Source organism: Musca autumnalis, unplaced genomic scaffold (assembly GCF_047663935.1).
Source record: "Musca autumnalis isolate F117 unplaced genomic scaffold, ASM4766393v1 scaffold_1, whole genome shotgun sequence".
NCBI lineage: Eukaryota > Metazoa > Arthropoda > Insecta > Diptera > Muscidae > Musca > Musca autumnalis.
The window spans coordinates 4,303,963-4,322,638 of record NW_027411644.1 but is presented as its reverse complement, the minus strand read 5'-3'; the positions used below and the strand labels follow the sequence as shown (position 1 = coordinate 4,322,638).

The following is an 18,676-nucleotide window of genomic DNA, read 5'->3' as shown; positions in this document are numbered from 1 at the left end:
ATGCTATCTGGGCTTGGATAACTCACACACACATTCTCAAAATTTCAAAAATGTACACATACTACTTACTATAAATGCTGGCAGTCAGACTGTCTAATGAGTGGGGGCCTTTACGGGTGGATCGATCAGCTGGCAATTGCTGTTACCATGAGAAACAGCAATTAAAAACAAACTGATTATAAAATGTGAGAACTGTCAAAGTCAACATTTTGACGAAACCCGTTTTTGTCCAAAAATGTAAAAAAACAAGATTTTTATGTATTTAATAGGCTCACCAAAATATATGAAGTTCGGTCCATTCGTTTTCGAGCTATCGTTGGCATTAACTTCAAAAATGCCATTTATCGATGTTGCGCATATACACACAAAACACAACGGGTTCTTCACTTTGAACGGTCATATCTCATCCAATTTTGCTCCGATGAGTTACCACATTTGAACTAAACTGACCAAAGCAATTTAAATAAAACACTGTAAAAAACATAAAAATCTGCATTGATATTATTGTAAAAAATAGTTTTAAAGAAGCAAAATTGTAATCAAAATAAATCATTCGTTCAAACCGCTCTCTTGTAAAAATCCAGAATCCATATACTTCTTATATTAACCACTGTTTCACAAAGGAAAACACTATGCTAGAATTATAGTTCAATTTATAAAGTAAATTCTATCTAATATAAAAAATAACTTCAACATTAAAAACAACTAACGTTTGAGCTGGCTCTCTTTATAAATTACAATTAAACACATAAATCGCAACATATGAAATTCTTTTCATAAATCTGTATGTATAATGTAAAAAGCATAAAAACGTTGAAACTCAATACCGTAATTTCATACAGTGTACAGTACCGGAAACAATCGATACAGTAAAAAATACAACCATGTAAGACATATGAACCAAAATAACATGAAAATTAGGCAACGGTAAAAACACAGTACAACGCACTACTACACACACAACACAGTTTTGTTATCGAAAAATTCCACAACCCTTAATAACAAAATTCAATGCAAGTCGAAGTCGTCAAATTGTGTTTGTAGAATATATACCCTAATTAAAATGTTCCAAAAACTTAATGGACCCATAGTTAATACAATTCAAAGGAACCGGTGAAGGTGTGTCCTCTAAAGGAGAAATATATTTGGAAAACCCCCCAGAAAGAATATAGCAAATCCAATAGAATTTAGTTGGAATAGATATAAGGCGAAAAAATCGATAAAATCAAGGGGTATGTTAAGAAGGAAACAGACAACAGTCCACAATATACCACATGTTTCTATAATGAATAAACAAATTATTTCATATTTTATTGTTGTGCCTTACACAGCAGGTGGAGGTGGAGGAGAAGGATTTGGAAGAAAGAGGCGGCTATGAAACCATAAGCACCAAAGAAATTTATCACGACAAAGGAGAACAGCATAAAAATGTCCGAAAATTTGGAGTTGCGTCAATTTGTCGACGGACCCATCGTTCCCATCGCGTCCAATCGTTGGTTTGTACGCATGAAGAACAAACTAAATTGCCCCTACTTGGGTATCATTCTCGCCACATTGTCTTCGTTATTTTTTTCTCTATGTTCTGTGATAGTTAAGGGGCTGGTGGATATAAATCCCATGGAATTAGCCTCATTTAGGTAAGTAGTTGTATTGGGATATATTCAATTGGCCATGTGATTATTGATGGACTCTTTTCTTTTAGATTTATTGGCGTCCTATTACCGGCCATACCGATATTAGTTTACTCCAAGCAACCTGTCTTTCCTGAAGGCAAACGAGTCATTCTCTTGCTTCGATGTTTTATGGGCACCACGGGTCTAATGCTAAGTTTTTATGCGTTTCGTCATATGCCCTTGGCGGATGCATCCGTTATTATTTTCTCCACACCAGTATTTGTGGCCATATTTGCCCGAGTATTTCTCAAAGAGCAGTGCAGCCTGTTTAATATAGTTACTATTGTATTGACACTAGTTGGGGTAGTGCTTATAACGCGACCGCCATTTGTTTTTGGAGAATCAACAGCTTCACTCGAGGCAGAACGCTATGAGGGCAAGCATTATGATATTTGGGGTCCAGTCGCAGCCATATCATCTACACTGTTCGGTGCCAACGTTTACATACTGCTGAGAGCTTTAAAAGGCTTACATTTTTCTGTCATCATGACAAATTTTGGAGCCTTTGCTCTCATTTACACAACATTAGTATGCGGATCGATTGGAGCAATTTGCTGGCCAGCTTGTGGTCGTGACAGGTGGCTAGTTGTCGTTTTGGGCATCTTCAGTTTCCTGGGACAAATTCTATTAACTGTGTCCCTGCAGCTTGAGCAAGCGGGACCTGTTGCAATTGCTCGATGTGCTGATATTGTATTCGCCTTTATATGGCAAATGATGTTCTTTGGCGAAGCACCCACTGGCTATTCACTGCTAGGGGCGTTTCTAGTAGTGAGCTCGGTTATATTAACAGCACTTAAAAAGTGGGCCCTATCATTACCACGGGAATCGTCTGTAAGAAAACGACTGCGTTTTTTAATCATCGATTAAGTAGAAACAAAATACCAAACCTATCCATAATGACACATTAACCATTTCCAACTTAACCAATTAAGCGCATTGTGGTTTCTCTCATCTCTTGTAGTTATTAATAGCAAAAATTAATAAAACTGTATAACAAATAAATCATATGACATTGTCTTTCTCCGTTTCCAAATTGTTATTTTATTACGCTGCATTATAAAGGAAAGAGCCCACAATGATTGAGCAATCTACAAATATAACAGAAAAACGGAAGTTTTTATGTCATTGTAATAATACCCTCAACGAAGAAAAGAAAATTACACACATTTTTTTGTTGTAACAAAAGTTTATATATTTTAGGGATAGATCTATTAACAAAATAGTAACGCTGTTATGTTTCTTTTGAATTCTGTTGATAGTTGCAGCTGTAATCTAATTTTTTGGATGCGTCTGGCAACAGCCCTGCAAGTTTTAAATCTGACTCTTCAACACGTCCTTCGTTAGCCCGTATCTCCAATCTGGAAAATTTTAATGTCTTGAATTTGTACCTTAAACTTAAACAATGCCAATTCTTTGTGGGCACTTACCTGTTGGCATTGTGATTCACATCCCAATGCAATGGTAAAAATCTAGGTTTCATGGTGTTGAGAAAATGAAGACGCCATATCTTTTCCAATTCAATAAGACCACCCAATTTTTCCTGGAACGTCTGTACAACCTTTTCTCCATGATGGCAGTAGTTTTCATTATTTTCTTTTGTATTGATTTCAGAGGCGTTTTGTAAAAGCTGGACACTTATTTCAGGTTCATCTGGGTAGTAGTCAAGTACTATTGCTTCCAGTTCCTTGCGTCTAGCTTCATGTATTTTATCTCCGTGATTGAGCAAGGCACGAGCAGCGGATCTCACTTTTCTGTAAAGTACATACAAACATTAAATAGGACGAAGATATTTAGTAGAGCGTAGGTGGTTTTACTTTAGTTCTGGCACTTCTTTGTACTTTATCGAAGCATCATCTTGCGTAAACGGAGCATCACACATCGTGCTAAGTTTGTGCCTTATTTTTAAATCTGATATGTTACTTATTTGGTGGCAGGGATGGCATAACAGAAGAACATCGTGGGAGGTGTGCGTTTTCATGACAACTGAAAATGAATCACTTTTAGTCTCCCAATACAAATAAGTTAAATTTTTGACCAAATTACCTGGAAAATGTTTGCGATATTCTCGAGGAACTACATTTTTTCGAATATAAGCTTCCTTGTGACCGCACACTACACATTGATTCTCCTTTGGGGTTTGGTAATATTTACCAACAGCGCCTTCTGCACGACCAGCAGGTTCAAAATTTAAACGAACTGTAAATGGATCAGAGTTTACCTCTGTCCCCAGATTTCGCTCAACATACCACAGTGCCTTTCGTTTGTCGATGGTACACAAAAGTTCGCCATCTGGCGCTTCCAGCAAACAATTGTCATACAAGGCTTTTGATCTTGTCGATGTGGTATATTTTCGAACCTGCACCTTTTTCGAATCGGTTTCTAACTTCTTTTGACCATTTAACGAAAGCCTCTTCGCTTTGTTGGCCTTGAACTTTATATTTGGATTAAAGTAGCCTTCCTTAAAAGATGCTTCCAGAAATGGATCAAGCTTTGAGCGAATAGATTCAAAGTCGATTTTATACAATTGCCAAAAATGTTTAGGCAACAACTCCTTTGTTAATCTTTTGAAAATTTCCACAGCAACTAAGGCATCGTTGGCAGCATAGTTCAGTTGTTTTGGAGTTAGTTCGGTTGCTTCCCAATCAGAGCAGACAAGACGCCAGTGCTTGTCCAACTCGACATTGAGAATTGATTTAGACAAGTTAGCCAATCCAGCAGGTTGTCGCCCTGTCATAGCGGCTAGAAAACGTAAATCGAAGGTACTTGCAACACCTACGCCATAGTCATGACATAACTTCTTTGCGTCTCCGTGTGGATCAACTCCTACCTTGAGAACTTCATCATCTTCCAATAGTTCTCGCAGGCTCTTTGGTATCTGTTTCATGCAACACAGTCTGAAAAGGGCACATAAACCCTTCTCCGAGGACAGCTGTAATAATGCTGCTGGCCGCCTAGTTCCACCAACAGTTACCCATTCGCAGTCAAATCCTAGGACTTTAAATGAGTGGCAATGCCTGTATAAATTTTAGTATATAATCTCATAATCTGAATCCCTGTTACATTAAAATCGAATAAACTTACTTTTTCAATTCGCTTACAATTCTGTGGCAGTCATCAACAGTTTGTATAACTTCTATACGTCTATGGCCAAGTGGATCTCTCAGTCGTTTAAGGTAATTCAGAATACGTTCTCGTCTGGTGGCTATCACAATGAACAAGCCTAAACCGGCGGCGGCTGCCACCAAAGCATTCTTCCTAGTTATCGGGAATTTACCACCATCAGTCATTCCGTGGCATTTAAAGAAATTTTGGAATAGTTTATGTTAAAAAACAAGTATGTTCCTCCTTGAGTGAATGGACAGACTGTGGCATGTTTATTGTTGTAAATCGCTAAGCCGCCAAACTCTATTATCGCCGCCGTTTGGATTGCGGTGTCCGGTAGAGCTGGCAAACTATCGATATTCCTAACATTAGATAATTTCGGCATAAGTTGAGCTGAGCCGCTCAGCTTCGATCGGGATGAAATTTTGATACCCTGCACCAATATGTGGGGAGGGTATTATAAGTTGGTTTTGTAACGCATCGAAATAATGGAATATAATGGTCGTCTCTAAAATACTGAGGTGTTTTTTGGTCTGTTCCTTTACTTTTGAATGTGGTAAAAGCGGCAAAAATAGCAAAAGTTGTAATCTGCTTACATATGAATTGTATGGTGTCTGAAGTAAAGGAACACTTTTCGAGTAACTTGAAGATTCTTGCACGTAAAGGAACAGAACTATTATTGGTAAAATTGAAACCGAATATTTTTGACACTCACTGTATATCCCTAATATAAAGGGTGTTTTTTAAGCTAGATAGAACTTTAAATTGTAAAAAGTAACACAAAAAATTAAATTTTGATGAAACTTTTTTTTTATTTGTTTCAGTATACACTGACAAATCATCATGAATAGACTCACGCTTGAACAACGCTACGAAATTATGCAAATTTACTTTGAAAATCAGTCGTCGATTCGCGCAACTTATAGACGACTTCGTCCGTTGTTTTATCGCAAAATTGTGTTCAGCGATGAGGCGCATTTTTGGCTTAACGGGTTTGTTAAAAAATTGCCGCATATGGAGTGAGACCAATCCACAAGAGACCCTACAGACTCCATTACATCCAGAAAAATGCACCGTATGGTGCGGTTTTCACGCTGGTAGCATCATCGGACCTTATTTCTTCAAAAATGAGGCCGGAGCTCGCGTTACGTTCAATGGAGATCGTTAGCGCACCATGATCAATGATTTTTTGTTTGAAAATATGGATGACATTGATCCGGAGGAGATGTGGTTTCAACAGGATGGCGCTACGTGCCATACGGCGAACGCAACCATCGACTTATTGAAATCAAAATTTGGCGATAAGTTGATTTCGAGAAGTGAACCTGTCAATTGGCCTCCAAGGTCGTGCGATTTGACACCTCTCGATTATTTCCTGTGGGGCTACGTGAAGTCACTGGTTTATGCTGATAAACCAGCAACAATTGATGCCTTGGAGGCCAGCATTGTTCGTGTTATTCGTGACATACTGCCAGCAGTGCTCGAAAAAGTGGCCAAAATTTGGACGTCCAGAATGCACTTCGTCAAGAACAGCCGCGGTGCCCAATCATTTTCAAATGTTAATGTCACGTATTGATCTTTCGAATAAAAAAAAATTTTGATTACAATTTAATTTTTTGTGTTATTTTTTACAATTTCAAGTTCTATCGGGCTTAAAAAACACCCTTTACATCGAAAATAGAAATAAACAAGGCACGTTTATTTAAGGTAGAAGTGACAATCAGCTGTATTTTTACTTTTTTTGTAAATTTGGTTTTCAAAAAGTAATAGGGTCTACTTAAAAGTTTGAAACTTCGAAATTTGTTACCATAAAATACTTCTCTTCGCCGTAAACGTGTAATAACTATGACCTACGACAGTTCTGAATGCTTTATATTTACATTTTGATTCAAATTTGTTCTATTTTAAAGGATTTTCAAAATGTTTTATGTTTTTCCTGAGAACATTTTTAGAACAACCCCATTATTCAATATTTTCTTTGATATTAAATTTTCTATAGCAACAATGTTGTTTTTGTAAATTTGTTAGTTGTTGTAATTCATGCATTTACGTTATACAAATATGCCTTGGAAATACAAATATATTAAATGTCGTATGGAATTTGACACTAACGTTACAGCTCAGTTCAGTCAGCTGGGTGTTGCTGTTATCTTATATTGTTCTACCATTAGAAAAAAATCCATAGCCAGTTCAAATAGTTGTTCTAAACGCATTTTCCCACGAACGTTTGAATCGTCGTTTGCCTGTCGAAATACGTACACGAATTAACCCGATCCTACGACACCATGAATGACGAATCACAGTAACATACTTCATTTTTTCTCACTCTTTGATTCTTGTTTTTTAAGGACATTTGAACAAAAAACACGCATAATACACATTAGGTCTGTCTAGTTTGTTCGCCATTAAAGGAACCAAAAACAAGGAAAAATTTGTATTTTATATTTATTAAAACCTATAAAAAACATCATGATAGAATAATACAGGTAGCATTATCAAGCCAGCCGATGGTAACAAATGTGTCAATTGCATTGAATTTATGTCAAATTTTGACATCTTATGTTACCAATAATTGCCGATGCGGCTACCTGTGTATTTGTAGCATGAAAAGCATTTAGTTCATTAGGCCCATACCTATATACGTCAGTATACCCAGGGCGCGTGTAGTGAAAAAGTAGAACACATGTATTCTTATGAGAACTACCGAAATACGTCGAGCGTATACTTTGTGTAAGTTGAAAACATTTAACTTTGACATAACGTTATTGTTTGTATGTGTGTGAGTTGTGAAATGTGTTTTCAATAAATTTTGAATTTAGACATGTCATAATTTATTTTTTCGATAAATTCTCTCATTTGTTAGGGGTGGGACCATGGCACAATTACCCAGGTAGTGGCATCGTAAAATTTTGAATATGTTATGTCAAAACTGTCTTTATGTTGTTGGGGAAATTACAACAAAAATAATTTGTTATAAAGGGTTTTGACTTTTCATATTCTATCAGCTGGTGTGATACCACTACCTGGTAGTTCTGCCATGGGTGGGACATATTTATTCTTCGTTCAAAGAGTACTTTAACTTGAAGAACGTAGAAAAATCGTCGTTCGTTCACAAAATTTTGTATGGGAAAATAAGTAATTTATTCGTAGTTATGGGTCGAACAAGGAACAGAGAACGAACGACGAACAGTGGAAACGCACATAAGAATACATGTGTTCTACTTTATTTAGGCAAGCCTCTGAGATATTCAATGAAATTTTCAACTTAAATTGATGTATATTATTTTTAAATTTAAAAATCCTTAAATGGCATTATTTTTATTGAGAGTAAATAAATTGAAATTGAAAACAAACTTAAGATGAAAGATATTTTGATTAACTTTTAATAATATTGACATTGAAAATAGTTGTTTGATGATTCAAATATTTCTAAACTCAATTCAGTTCCTAAATATGTTACTATCAAAATATTAAATAAATGTCTGTGCTCTTTATGGGTCCAAAACATTTCAGCCCAAGTGTATATTTACTCTATTCTCATCCAATATGTTGGCCACCGTACCATAAAACCACACTTTGTTGTTTTTTTCTTCGTCTCTTTCCCTGTCCTGTTTTATTTTTTTGTTTACTATACTTCTCCAATTACATAAACTCCTACATTCTTAGATTACAAAGATGTATGTAAAAATTAAATTGGAACCGCAGAATTTGAATTCCTCAAAAAAGGTTTGTTTTTTTTTTGTCATTGGTGATTTTTTTGTTTTTTTCAAATGAAAAATGTTTAACAATAATTCTTTTCGCATAGAAAATTAATTACTTTCCTATCGATGATGATTCCACTGTGGCTGCGCTAAAAAGAAAAATCGAACAACATGTAAATGTACCAGCGGATAAGCAGGAAATTCGCTCGCTTACAGAATCATACGATAGCAGGGATTCCACAATTATCAAAGATATTTGTGATTTGAAGAGTTCGTCGACTCTACTGCTTTATTCTTACAACAATGTAGGCATCTACGAAGAGCCCCATTTCGTGTGCTTTCTTCAAATCTGCAATGATGAAATGGCATTACAACAACAAGAGATGGAAGAAAAGAGTACTAAATCCATCCAAAAGATGACAAACGCCAGAGAATTGAGATACAACGCGGATACACTTATTTTAGATTCGGAATCTGAAACAGACACTGAAAGTTCTGAAAGCGAAACGAGTGATTCGGAATCTGAAAGCTCTTCGGCTAGCGAATGTAAAAAACGTCAGAAATTGTACAAACCTATCAATCAACCAAAAAGGTATGACATGTGGACGTACAATAAATGATATTTATAATTAAATATGTTTTTCTTACCTAGGCCAAAGTCTTCTACGGCTGATAATAGTCTTTCGCCAACTTTGTGTAATTACTTAGAAGAGTTTCCAAATTGTGAAAATTCAAACAATAAGACAGTCACTAGAAAGGAATCTTCCGACAAACACTCAAGCAGTAATGCCCGCGAAGATTCGCCTAAATATGAAACACCAAATGTATTCTCAACAAAAGATAAGAGTCCATATAAGGAAACCCCAAAAACCTCAAAAGTAGCTAATAATGATGTTAATACATCAAAAGGGCTTACGGGAAATGTTCTAAGCAGCATACAGTCTAGTGTATCTTCCATAACTAACGATAATAATGATCCTTGTCGTAATCTAAACCCGGAGTACCGCCAATACATGGTAGTTGTGTCAAAAAGTACCGGTAATATCAATGAGGCCGAATGCCAAGTATTGTTGGAGTGGTTTTTTGAAAAATTTCGCGTATGTGATACCTTAGACAAACTACAGTTCGGAAATGATCCTATTACACTGTACAAAGGAAAATTGTGGATTGCATGTTGGAATGAAATTACATTCAATTGGATAATGCTAAATATAAGGGAATATCCTGAGAAGTTCGACGTAGAAACGCTGACAAAAGAAATAGCCTGTGAAGTCGTTATACCTATGGCTTCTAATAACAAAAATCTTCTCGATGTTTTTGATCTGTTGGAGAAGCAAAACGCAAATCTAATCACCACAAAATGGTGCGTGTTCAAACGAAGTTTGCTGCAGAGTGATATTGAAAATGCAGCAGTTTGCAGAAATGAACTCTTTAGTATCCGCATAGATCCCGAAAGTAAGGATATTTTGCAAAAGTTTAATTTAAAACTTAAATATTTTTTCTGGCAAATAATGTTTAAGTTTATAAATGCATGAATATTACATATGATTTATATTTTTTATTTATTTAAATATGAAAATACCTATAAAAGCGAATTAATTAAAAGTGGGAATATTTTTTTTATAATTTGATCAACAAATGCTTGGTTTACATTTACTGTCAATTCCTTTGCGTATACATACAGTTGCGTTCAAATTAACAGGAGTGCCCATACACAAAAGGGAATGGTCCAAAAAACGTGGATTAACTTCTCTATTTTGGCCTATTTTGTATTTGTTTAACATTATTCGCATCCCAACTGTTAATTCATTAACAGAAATGTGGCAATTTGTTTTAAATTATTTACTGTTTACACCAACGTTATAAATCGTCGTCAAATTTTTTGTTCAAAAAAATAAGAGTGTGAAAGAAAAATGACAATAAAAATATTTTTAGTTGAATTTACGACCAAAACAATAAATATTTTAGTTGATAGTATTAAATCCAATAGATTTGAAGCTTGTTTGAAAACAAAAGTCCTTTGGTAGTATCCAAAAATAGGCTATTGTCCTTGTGGCGACTTTTCCCATAAATTATTGGGCAATTCTGTGGATTTTATAAAGAAAAATTTAATTGATTAGAGTTGTTTAACACTCTGGCTGTTATCTCAAACAAAACATAATGATTGGTATCCCATAAATTTGTGTATTTTGATCCATGAGCCAAGTTTCAGCCAGTTTCCATTAATCCTTTATGAAAGGATCGGCCAAAAGAGCGCATCTATAAAGCATTTATTCCTCGACCAAAAAATATTGAGGTCCTCAGGATATTAACTTTGTGTATACTATCAATTTCACTTCTATTCAACAATTTTTTTTTTTTTTTTTTTAATGTGAATGGTTTGTTTTTACACCATTTTGTGATAATCCGGCTTTGATTACACTATGGTTGGTATACACCGTACTATATTTTTCTACATAAACTCACGTTTTTCGTTCAAAAACACTTAGATTAGTTCCCATAGAAAATTGTGTTTCATACGAAGCAAAACCTAATAAGCATAATCGTAGGGCAACTTCAAAAGTATTTCTTTAAAGTTTGCTTTTTAGCAAATCGTGTAGAAAAATGGCCCATATCTGCAAATCATCCAATTTTTCAAATATAAACAAAATCATTTTTACTGCGTGCAGTTAAGATGCTGAGGGCATCAAAACATTATTTGGCTGAGGAATTAATGCCTTATAGATACGCTTTTTTTTGGGTGCCACCGTGGTGCAATGGTATGCACACCCGCCTTGCACACATAAGGTCGTGGGTTCGATTCCCCGGCCAGGCAACATCAAAACAATTTTCAACGGTGGCAAAATACCCCTCAGTAATGTTGGCGACATTTCCTGAGTATTTCAGCCATGTACAACTTCTCTACAAAAGTGGTGTCTTAGACGTTCGGACTCGGCGATAAACTGTAGGTCCCATATCATTGAGCTAATATGAATCGGGGTGCACTCATTGATATGAGAGAAGTCTCCCTTGTCCCTATGGGATGTTGTGGAACAATTATATATATAGATACGCTTTTTTGGTCAATCCTTATATAAAGGTCTAATGGAAATTGGCTAAAATTTGGCTAAAGGATAAAAATACACAATTTTATGGGGTACCAATCATTATATATTGTTCGAGGTAACAGCTAGAGTGTTAAACAGCTCTAATTAATAAAAGTTTTGTTTATTTAATCCATTTAGTTTCGCAATAAATGGTCAAGTTATGGGAAAATAGCTGCAATGACAATATCCTGTTTGTGGCCACATCCAAAGGCCTTTTTTGGTTTAAACAGCCTTCAAATCTATTAAATGCACTACTAACAACTAAAATATTGTCAAATTTGGTCCTAAACTCAAATAAAAATATTTTTATAGTCCTTTTTCTTCCACACTCCTTTTTTTTTTTTGAACAAAGCATTTGAAGGCAATTTATAACGTTGGTGTAAACAGTAAATTAAAGTAAATTTAACAATGTTAAACAAGTACAAAATAGTCCAAAATGGAGAAGTGTAACCATGTTTATTTGACCATTCTCTCGGTGTGTACGGCCACTCCTATTATTTTGAACACAGCTGTACGTCAAATGAAAACTCATCTGAAATCCATTGGATTTCGTTTGACGTTTAATCAATGGAATTGACAGTTGAAATCGAGTGGATTTCGTAAATGTAAACACACTGACCCCAAAAAATGCTATTCATTTTTAGATCAAAAGCATGTCATTTACATCAATGCTTTGGCATGTAATTTTCAACAACCCTTTGCAATGGCATTATTATTACGGCCGAAGGCCGGTTATTTAAAGAATAATTTATAATTTAAAAGAAAATGTTGTTCCCGTTCCGGAGATTTGCGCCTGTCCATTTGAGAAAGTCTTAAATCCCGACCGAAGGCCGGCTATTTATTTGTTTTTGGTAATTTCAAAGTCCGAAGCCCACATATAAGAAATTACAATCTACAATAAACAATGAAACAAAATATAGCATACAATTTTCTTATTATCAAAAATAGGGATATAGATTAATGTCTACGATAGCAATAAAAATAGGCCATGATTAATAACACATCTATATTTCACCAACTGACAACTTGCAATTATTGAAATTAGCAGTTAAATAGACAAGACCAACACAACATCTGTCTTCCGACTAAAAAAAACTACTCGAAAGTTCGAGAAGAAATAGCTCATATCAATAGAATATAACATAAGGTTATCAAAATATACTACATAAATATCATATCGGGTATATTAAACACGAAAAATGCAAAAATTAAAAGTTTACAATTAAAAGTGCATGAGCATAAATTACTAATCAAAATTCAACGAAAAAAACAATAAGGTAAATCAAATAAAAAATTACAATTGTAGAAAAAATAAGTAAAAAATAGTTAATAAATACACGTATGGTAAAAGTAAGTAAAATATAATTTAATTGAATTATGCCTACTCAAATTAAGACTTTTTCCATTGGACAGGTGCAAATCTAGGGAACGGGAACACATTTTTCATTTAAATTATAAATGTTTCTCTACATATTTATAGAAAATTTTTACTTTTGTTCAATTTAGAACTTTAAATTTTTCCATAGACACCTATAATGTAATGAATTATACTTTGTAATGTTTTTGGCCTTGATGGCTTGTATTCAGTGTTGCCGAATTTGACGATTTATCGTCATGTTGACGATTTTTTGGCCCAAAATTTAAAAATTAAGATTTTAAGAAAAACAATATTGTTTTATAGCAATTTGTAGACGGATTGGCTATATTTCGGCACATATCTGGAATACAGGTATTTTCATAGTTTTTGTTGCCCCATATTCAAATTACATCAGCTGAAAAGTTTCGTATAGTTTTGTTAATGGAAGTATATCTTCCTTAACAAGTTTTCTAGATAAAATATTAATTAATTAAATATTTAATTAAATAATTATTAGCTTTAATAACTTTCTACTAATGCCCTCTTTAAGCTGTCAGCCAGTTTTGAATGAACATTTTTATCGATTTACGACTGCCCAACAACCAAAATGTACGTCTACCGACAGACTTGCGATATTTGAGCTAAGCTGTCATTCAAAATGATGCGTATCCAGCTTTCCATGCTGCATTACTGCAAACTCGATAACCATAGGAAAACTATCATCTTCTGAGAGCTGTTTTTATAGCAGTATTTAGGTGATATCGGGTTAGATTTATTGCTCAGGGTTGTATATGTTGTCAGTCGCATACACAAAAATATCAGCAAGAAATCGCATTAAATTGTAACCAACCGATTTTTGGACCCTGTTGACGATTTTTTGACGATTTTCCAAATATTGTTGACGATTTGACGATTTTTTTGACGATTTCCGATCAAAAACTGTCGGCAACGCTGCTTGTATTACAAATGAATTAAATAAATAAATAAGCCCTACAGAACCGAGTTGTCAAGATTCTAAGGGCCATATCTCTGGATCCAGAGAAGGTATTATAACATAAAGCACCATTTTGGAATTGCGAGCTATAATCTGACATACATTAAGCGGGCGCCCATAATGGGAAAACTCGGGTCCATAAACTGATTTTTGGGCTATATCACGTGAATACCTGGAAGTAACCCCATCGTAAAAAAGGAATTTCCATAAGCTTTCCAATGATAACCATTTCGTAGCAATCGGTTTAATACAGCCGGGCCTAACCCGGGTTTTGTACCCGGACTTTCGGGACCAATAACCGTGTCCGTCCCCAAAGAAAATTATGCATTCCCATGATCAGAGCAACAATATCTACCTCTGGAAAAAATTAAAAAAAAAATCCGAGATTTTTTTCTAAACTAGAGTTGTTCTGAGAACCGCACTACTGAACACTTTATATATGCACTTTTTATCTGGGGGAATTAAATTTCTTTAAAATTTTCAAACAACCATCTCGACCATTTTAAGCCGCCTCAACTGGCGATTTGCCTGCGATTCTAAACACAATTTGTCGACTTGTACACTGTCGTCAATTCAGTAATCGTAGTACACAAAATAAAAAGAAGAAGAAGAAATAAATAACTTTTTTATAGTATTGTTTACACTGATAGGACTGCTTAAAATGTCCTTTCATTTAAGTACGAAAGAGAGGTTGCTCCTCCTCATAGATGATATGGAGTTAATAGCCAAGTGAGTAACACACCCAAATATCAAAGAAATACTTTTATATCGAATTTTTAGAGAACTAATAGACAATCTGCTGCCAAAACATCAAAAGTCCACAGCTGAGCACACTGCATTAGTTGATCTGCTCGTGGCCAAAGATGAAGAATTTCGCAAGATGTTAGAATTGGCAGATGAACAAGCTAAACTCGAACAAAAAATGGATGAGCTAAAGGCCAAAGTGGATGTACAGGTACAACTATTCCCATCAACTTCCCAGTATATGGTTACATTATCTAGTTAAATTACAGGATCGAGAAATACAAAAACTACAAAAGTCTCTGAAGGAAGCTGAACAAATTTTGGCTACTGCAATATTTCAAGCTAGACAAAAACTTGCCAGTATCAAACAAGCTAACAAACGTCCTGTCTCTTCGGAAGAACTAATTAAGTACGCACACCGCATAAGTTCAGCAAATGCTGTTAGTGCTCCCATAACATGGTGTATTGGTGACGTGCGACGACCATACCCAACAGATATCGAAATGCGCAACGGATTCTTGGGAAAATCGGACCTTAATATTAATGGCGGTGGAGTAGTACACCAAAACAATATGACTGATAATCAGCGTAGTGTTAACGAAGTTCCCAATGCATTCCAAAATCAATTCAATTGGACGAACATGGGGGAATTGCACATGTCTATGGGTTCTTCGGGAAATTCTGTAGCTTTAGAAACGCGGTCTCACAAAGAAGCTTCCCAAGATGATGTTGAAGTTATGTCTACGGACAGTTCAAGCTCTAGTTCTAGTGATTCTCAGTAATAAAATGAAATTTGTATTAAATTTGTATTTACATTATCAATATTTTATTTTCTTGGGTTCGGAGAATACAAATGCTGTCTGGGGATTATATTAAGTTTATTATTCAATCAACCAATCAGTTTACGACATCCTAAATATGTCTAAAATTTACAAAAAGGCTATAGGTTCTACGTCTTTTAAAGTCTTAGGGCCATTATTATATGTTTTCTTTTACAATTGGGTGGATTTAAAATCGCAAAATTTTTAGATACAACTTTCACATTTAAAGCTAATGCTAAGAAGAAATTTAATGATCACTTTTAACATTATGTCAGAAAAATCCAATAAATAACAAAAGTAGATTTTATGGGGTTTATTGTCATTATTATAAGTATTCTTTTGTTATTTTTTCGAATAGATTTATAGAGTTTCGGTTAACTTAAAGTTAAAAGTGATCATTAAATTTAATTGTTGACATTAATTTTTAATGTGTAAATTATATCTTGGCAAAATACTCCTCAGTAATGTTGGCGACATTTCTTGAGTATTTCAGCCATGAATAACTTCTCTACAAGTGGTGTTTTAGGACACGCCGTTCGGACTCAGCAATAAACAGTAGGTCCCTTATCATTGAGCTTATATGAATCGGAGTGCACTCATTGATATGAGAGAAGTCTCCCTTGTCCCGTATGGGATGTTTGTGGAACAATTATAATTTAAAAGAAAATTTTGTTCCCGTTCTCGAGAATGTCATTGGTATTTGCGGAACTTTGAAGGCCCATATTTTCGGAAGTGCAAGACAAAATGTATATCATTATACACATTGCCACAAGGACTATATGTAGTATATATATCATTTATATAGTATATATATCATATATATAGTATATATATCATATATGTAGTATATATGTATATATATATATATCAAGAACTCGTCTTGTTCCAAAATACGTGCATTTAAATATTTTTTTAAACAAAAGGCGCGATGAGACTTTATGATGCATTTATTAAAAAATTTTCAAATATTTTGGATTTTATGTCCGCTTTGGGAGTTATATCCGAGTTCATTATGTTCGGGCACCGTTTACTTTGTTATTCGGGAGGAACTTAAGCCAACAACATACTTACTCTTTATCCACACAATTGGGTATGTTCTGAGACAGTGTGTCTCAAGCATTTTGTTTGCCACATTTACTCCTATTTTTGCGAATTTCTTGTCGCTAAGATTCATTAGGGTATTTAAAAAGAAGGGTACACCTGTCCGTCCATAAAATATCGAAAAATAAGCGTGAAGTGAGAGGTGAAGTGTGTTTCAGAACATACCCAAATATTTTTGGTCCTCAACATAAATGTGAGATTGAATCATACTGAATAGGAACAATCACTATAATTGGTATATATTGAAACATTTATCACACATTCGCGACCACATAGTTCGCGCCCGCTACAAATAATACCATTTATCACCGCTTTTTATTATTTTCAGCAAACAACTCCTATAAAACTTTTTTTCAGAACTTCCAATTTAAATGACTCAAAAACTAACTGTTGCCGACTATGATTACATTACGGGTACTTGGTTACTTGCATGGCTCAATTATTAAGGTAGATGCAAAGGCGAATTGTTTCAACTTAAGGTCTGTTCTTGAGCTGGCAAAAAATCGATGGCACTATCGATTATTATTTAAAAATTCAATATCGATAGATAGTTTTGCCTATCGATATTATCGGAATAAAAACCCCTAACCTGAAATCCATTGAAATAAATCATGGTAGAACAATAAAAGGTAACAGCAATACCCAGCTGACTGAACTGGGCTGTAATGTTAGTATCAAATTCCAAACGGCATTATATGTATTAATTTCTATGTTCAATGTATATTATGTCCAATTTACATTAGCAACTTTTTCGTCATTTAGAGCTGTTTCGTCATTTATTTGTTAAAACAGGCAACATTTTGCGTCATTTACCATACAAAAATAAATGACGATAGCTACGTCATTTATTCTAAACAACGCACGAAAACACCATACTTTTATACGCAACCCTGCTTTTTCGTCATAAACTACCAAAAAATGCAACTGTTTTATGATGTCTTTGTTTGTTTGTGTGTGTCAAAAGTGAAAATAAATGGTTAAAAAACTTGCAAAATATATTTTTTTTGTTTTTGCAATTAATTTAAGTTATTTGATACACATTTGTGTTGTGAAATTCCTATTTTTCTGAATAAAAATATTGTGTGCGTGTGTTTGTGTTATTGTATAAGTGTGTATGTGCGACTGTGTGCGTAAGCAAATGACGCAAAAAACAGATGTAAATACACTTCATTTGATTCTAGGATTTCGTAAAACGAAATCATTTAATATGCATATGTAAATTGGACTTTAGGGATATATATTTTTTGAAGAACAAATTTATTCATCAGAAAAAAGTATTTCGCATAAAGATTTCTTCATATCATTGACATGTAACCTCCTCCAAGTCCGAATGACGTGCCGCACACTAAAACACCGCTTATAGAGGCGGTGCAATATTTGTTAATATGTGTGGTATTTTGGTAAACTTGAAAATATATAAAACCCTAATAAACGTGTGCTATTTTGTTTTCAAAAACAAAAGATTGAAGCAGCTTCACCTTTTTCAATGAATTACCAGCGACACCAAACATTTTTGCAAGAATTCTACTTTCTGCGAGAAATTATCCATTTGACCGTGTTTAGACATTCAAACTGAAAAGAAAATTTTTCTTCTCAATTTCTTTTAAAATTTCCTTGTTGTTTAGACACGAAAATCATGTTTGTGTCAATTTTTCTTATTCTTCTTGACACTCATTTTCTCATTGCGCTGTTCAAAAACAAAGTCAAGGCAAAATTGTAATGAAAAGTAAAAATGGACGTGAGTGATAAAAAATTAATTATTTAAGGAACCCTTGAATTGCATTTTAATTTTGATATTTTCACTTATTTCGAATTGTTTTTGCTTAAAAAAATAGTTTTTCCTCCAAAAGGTTTTTTCAATTGTCTTCGTTGTTGTTAATTTCTCGACAGTGAAAATAAAATGAAAGAAAATGCAAAAACAAATCTGCAGCCAACTTCAGGAAGAAAAACGAAATAAAACAGAATTTGCCAGTACAGAGGTGTGTGTACCCCCTCTTATTCCTCTCTACTCCCTCGCCCATAAACTCAATTTTCTTTCCCATCAACTTTCCCTGTATAAACACGGACTTTAGTGGAATTATATGGAAACATTCAAAT

The 18,676-nt window shown here is 34.4% G+C and overlaps 4 protein-coding genes across 4 annotated transcripts; 3 read left to right on the top strand and 1 right to left on the bottom strand.

The window, feature by feature from the left end:
- The first annotated feature begins 932 nt into the window (after window positions 1–932).
- On the top strand, window positions 933–2,675 carry LOC141389314 (solute carrier family 35 member G1). The gene is made up of 3 exons (XM_073960666.1): window positions 933–1,232; window positions 1,332–1,637; window positions 1,703–2,675. Exons 2-3 carry the CDS (start codon window positions 1,429–1,431, stop codon window positions 2,538–2,540), a joined length of 1,047 nt encoding a protein of 348 aa, XP_073816767.1. The 5' UTR covers window positions 933–1,232; window positions 1,332–1,428; the 3' UTR covers window positions 2,541–2,675.
- A 164-nt stretch (window positions 2,676–2,839) lies between these two features.
- On the bottom strand, window positions 2,840–5,086 carry Exd2 (Exonuclease 3'-5' domain-containing 2). The gene is made up of 5 exons (XM_073960655.1): window positions 4,755–5,086; window positions 3,717–4,687; window positions 3,488–3,656; window positions 3,101–3,424; window positions 2,840–3,031 (listed from the first exon to the last, which is right to left on the bottom strand). The coding sequence occupies exons 1-5, from the start codon at window positions 4,958–4,960 to the stop codon at window positions 2,905–2,907; spliced, it is 1,797 nt and encodes a 598-aa protein (XP_073816756.1). The 5' UTR covers window positions 4,961–5,086; the 3' UTR covers window positions 2,840–2,904.
- A 3,294-nt stretch (window positions 5,087–8,380) lies between these two features.
- Window positions 8,381–10,056, top strand: LOC141390314 (uncharacterized). The gene is made up of 3 exons (XM_073963226.1): window positions 8,381–8,501; window positions 8,581–9,068; window positions 9,129–10,056. Exons 1-3 carry the CDS (start codon window positions 8,451–8,453, stop codon window positions 10,009–10,011), a joined length of 1,422 nt encoding a protein of 473 aa, XP_073819327.1. The 5' UTR covers window positions 8,381–8,450; the 3' UTR covers window positions 10,012–10,056.
- Window positions 10,057–14,493: 4,437 nt separating this feature from the next.
- Window positions 14,494–15,470, top strand: MED4 (mediator complex subunit 4). Its single transcript, XM_073963225.1, has 3 exons — window positions 14,494–14,642; window positions 14,694–14,868; window positions 14,927–15,470. Exons 1-3 carry the CDS (start codon window positions 14,575–14,577, stop codon window positions 15,437–15,439), a joined length of 756 nt encoding a protein of 251 aa, XP_073819326.1. The 5' UTR covers window positions 14,494–14,574; the 3' UTR covers window positions 15,440–15,470.
- The last annotated feature ends 3,206 nt before the right edge of the window (window positions 15,471–18,676 follow it).

Coding starts and splice junctions, on each gene's coding strand:
- LOC141389314 (XM_073960666.1), top strand. CDS start 1,429: ATGTCCGAAAATTTGGAGTTGCGTCAATTTGTCGACGGACCCATCGTT. Junction 1,638..1,702: donor ATGGAATTAGCCTCATTTAG/GTAAGTAGTTGT, acceptor CTTTTCTTTTAG/ATTTATTGGCGTCCTATTAC.
- Exd2 (XM_073960655.1), bottom strand. CDS start 4,960: ATGACTGATGGTGGTAAATTCCCGATAACTAGGAAGAATGCTTTGGTG. Junction 4,688..4,754: donor ATTGTAAGCGAATTGAAAAA/GTAAGTTTATTC, acceptor AAATTTATACAG/GCATTGCCACTCATTTAAAG. Junction 3,425..3,487: donor AAAGAAGTGCCAGAACTAAA/GTAAAACCACCT, acceptor TGTACTTTACAG/AAAAGTGAGATCCGCTGCTC.
- LOC141390314 (XM_073963226.1), top strand. CDS start 8,451: ATGTATGTAAAAATTAAATTGGAACCGCAGAATTTGAATTCCTCAAAA. Junction 8,502..8,580: donor ATTTGAATTCCTCAAAAAAG/GTTTGTTTTTTT, acceptor CTTTTCGCATAG/AAAATTAATTACTTTCCTAT. Junction 9,069..9,128: donor CCTATCAATCAACCAAAAAG/GTATGACATGTG, acceptor TTTCTTACCTAG/GCCAAAGTCTTCTACGGCTG.
- MED4 (XM_073963225.1), top strand. CDS start 14,575: ATGTCCTTTCATTTAAGTACGAAAGAGAGGTTGCTCCTCCTCATAGAT. Junction 14,643..14,693: donor GATATGGAGTTAATAGCCAA/GTGAGTAACACA, acceptor TCGAATTTTTAG/AGAACTAATAGACAATCTGC. Junction 14,869..14,926: donor AGGCCAAAGTGGATGTACAG/GTACAACTATTC, acceptor GTTAAATTACAG/GATCGAGAAATACAAAAACT.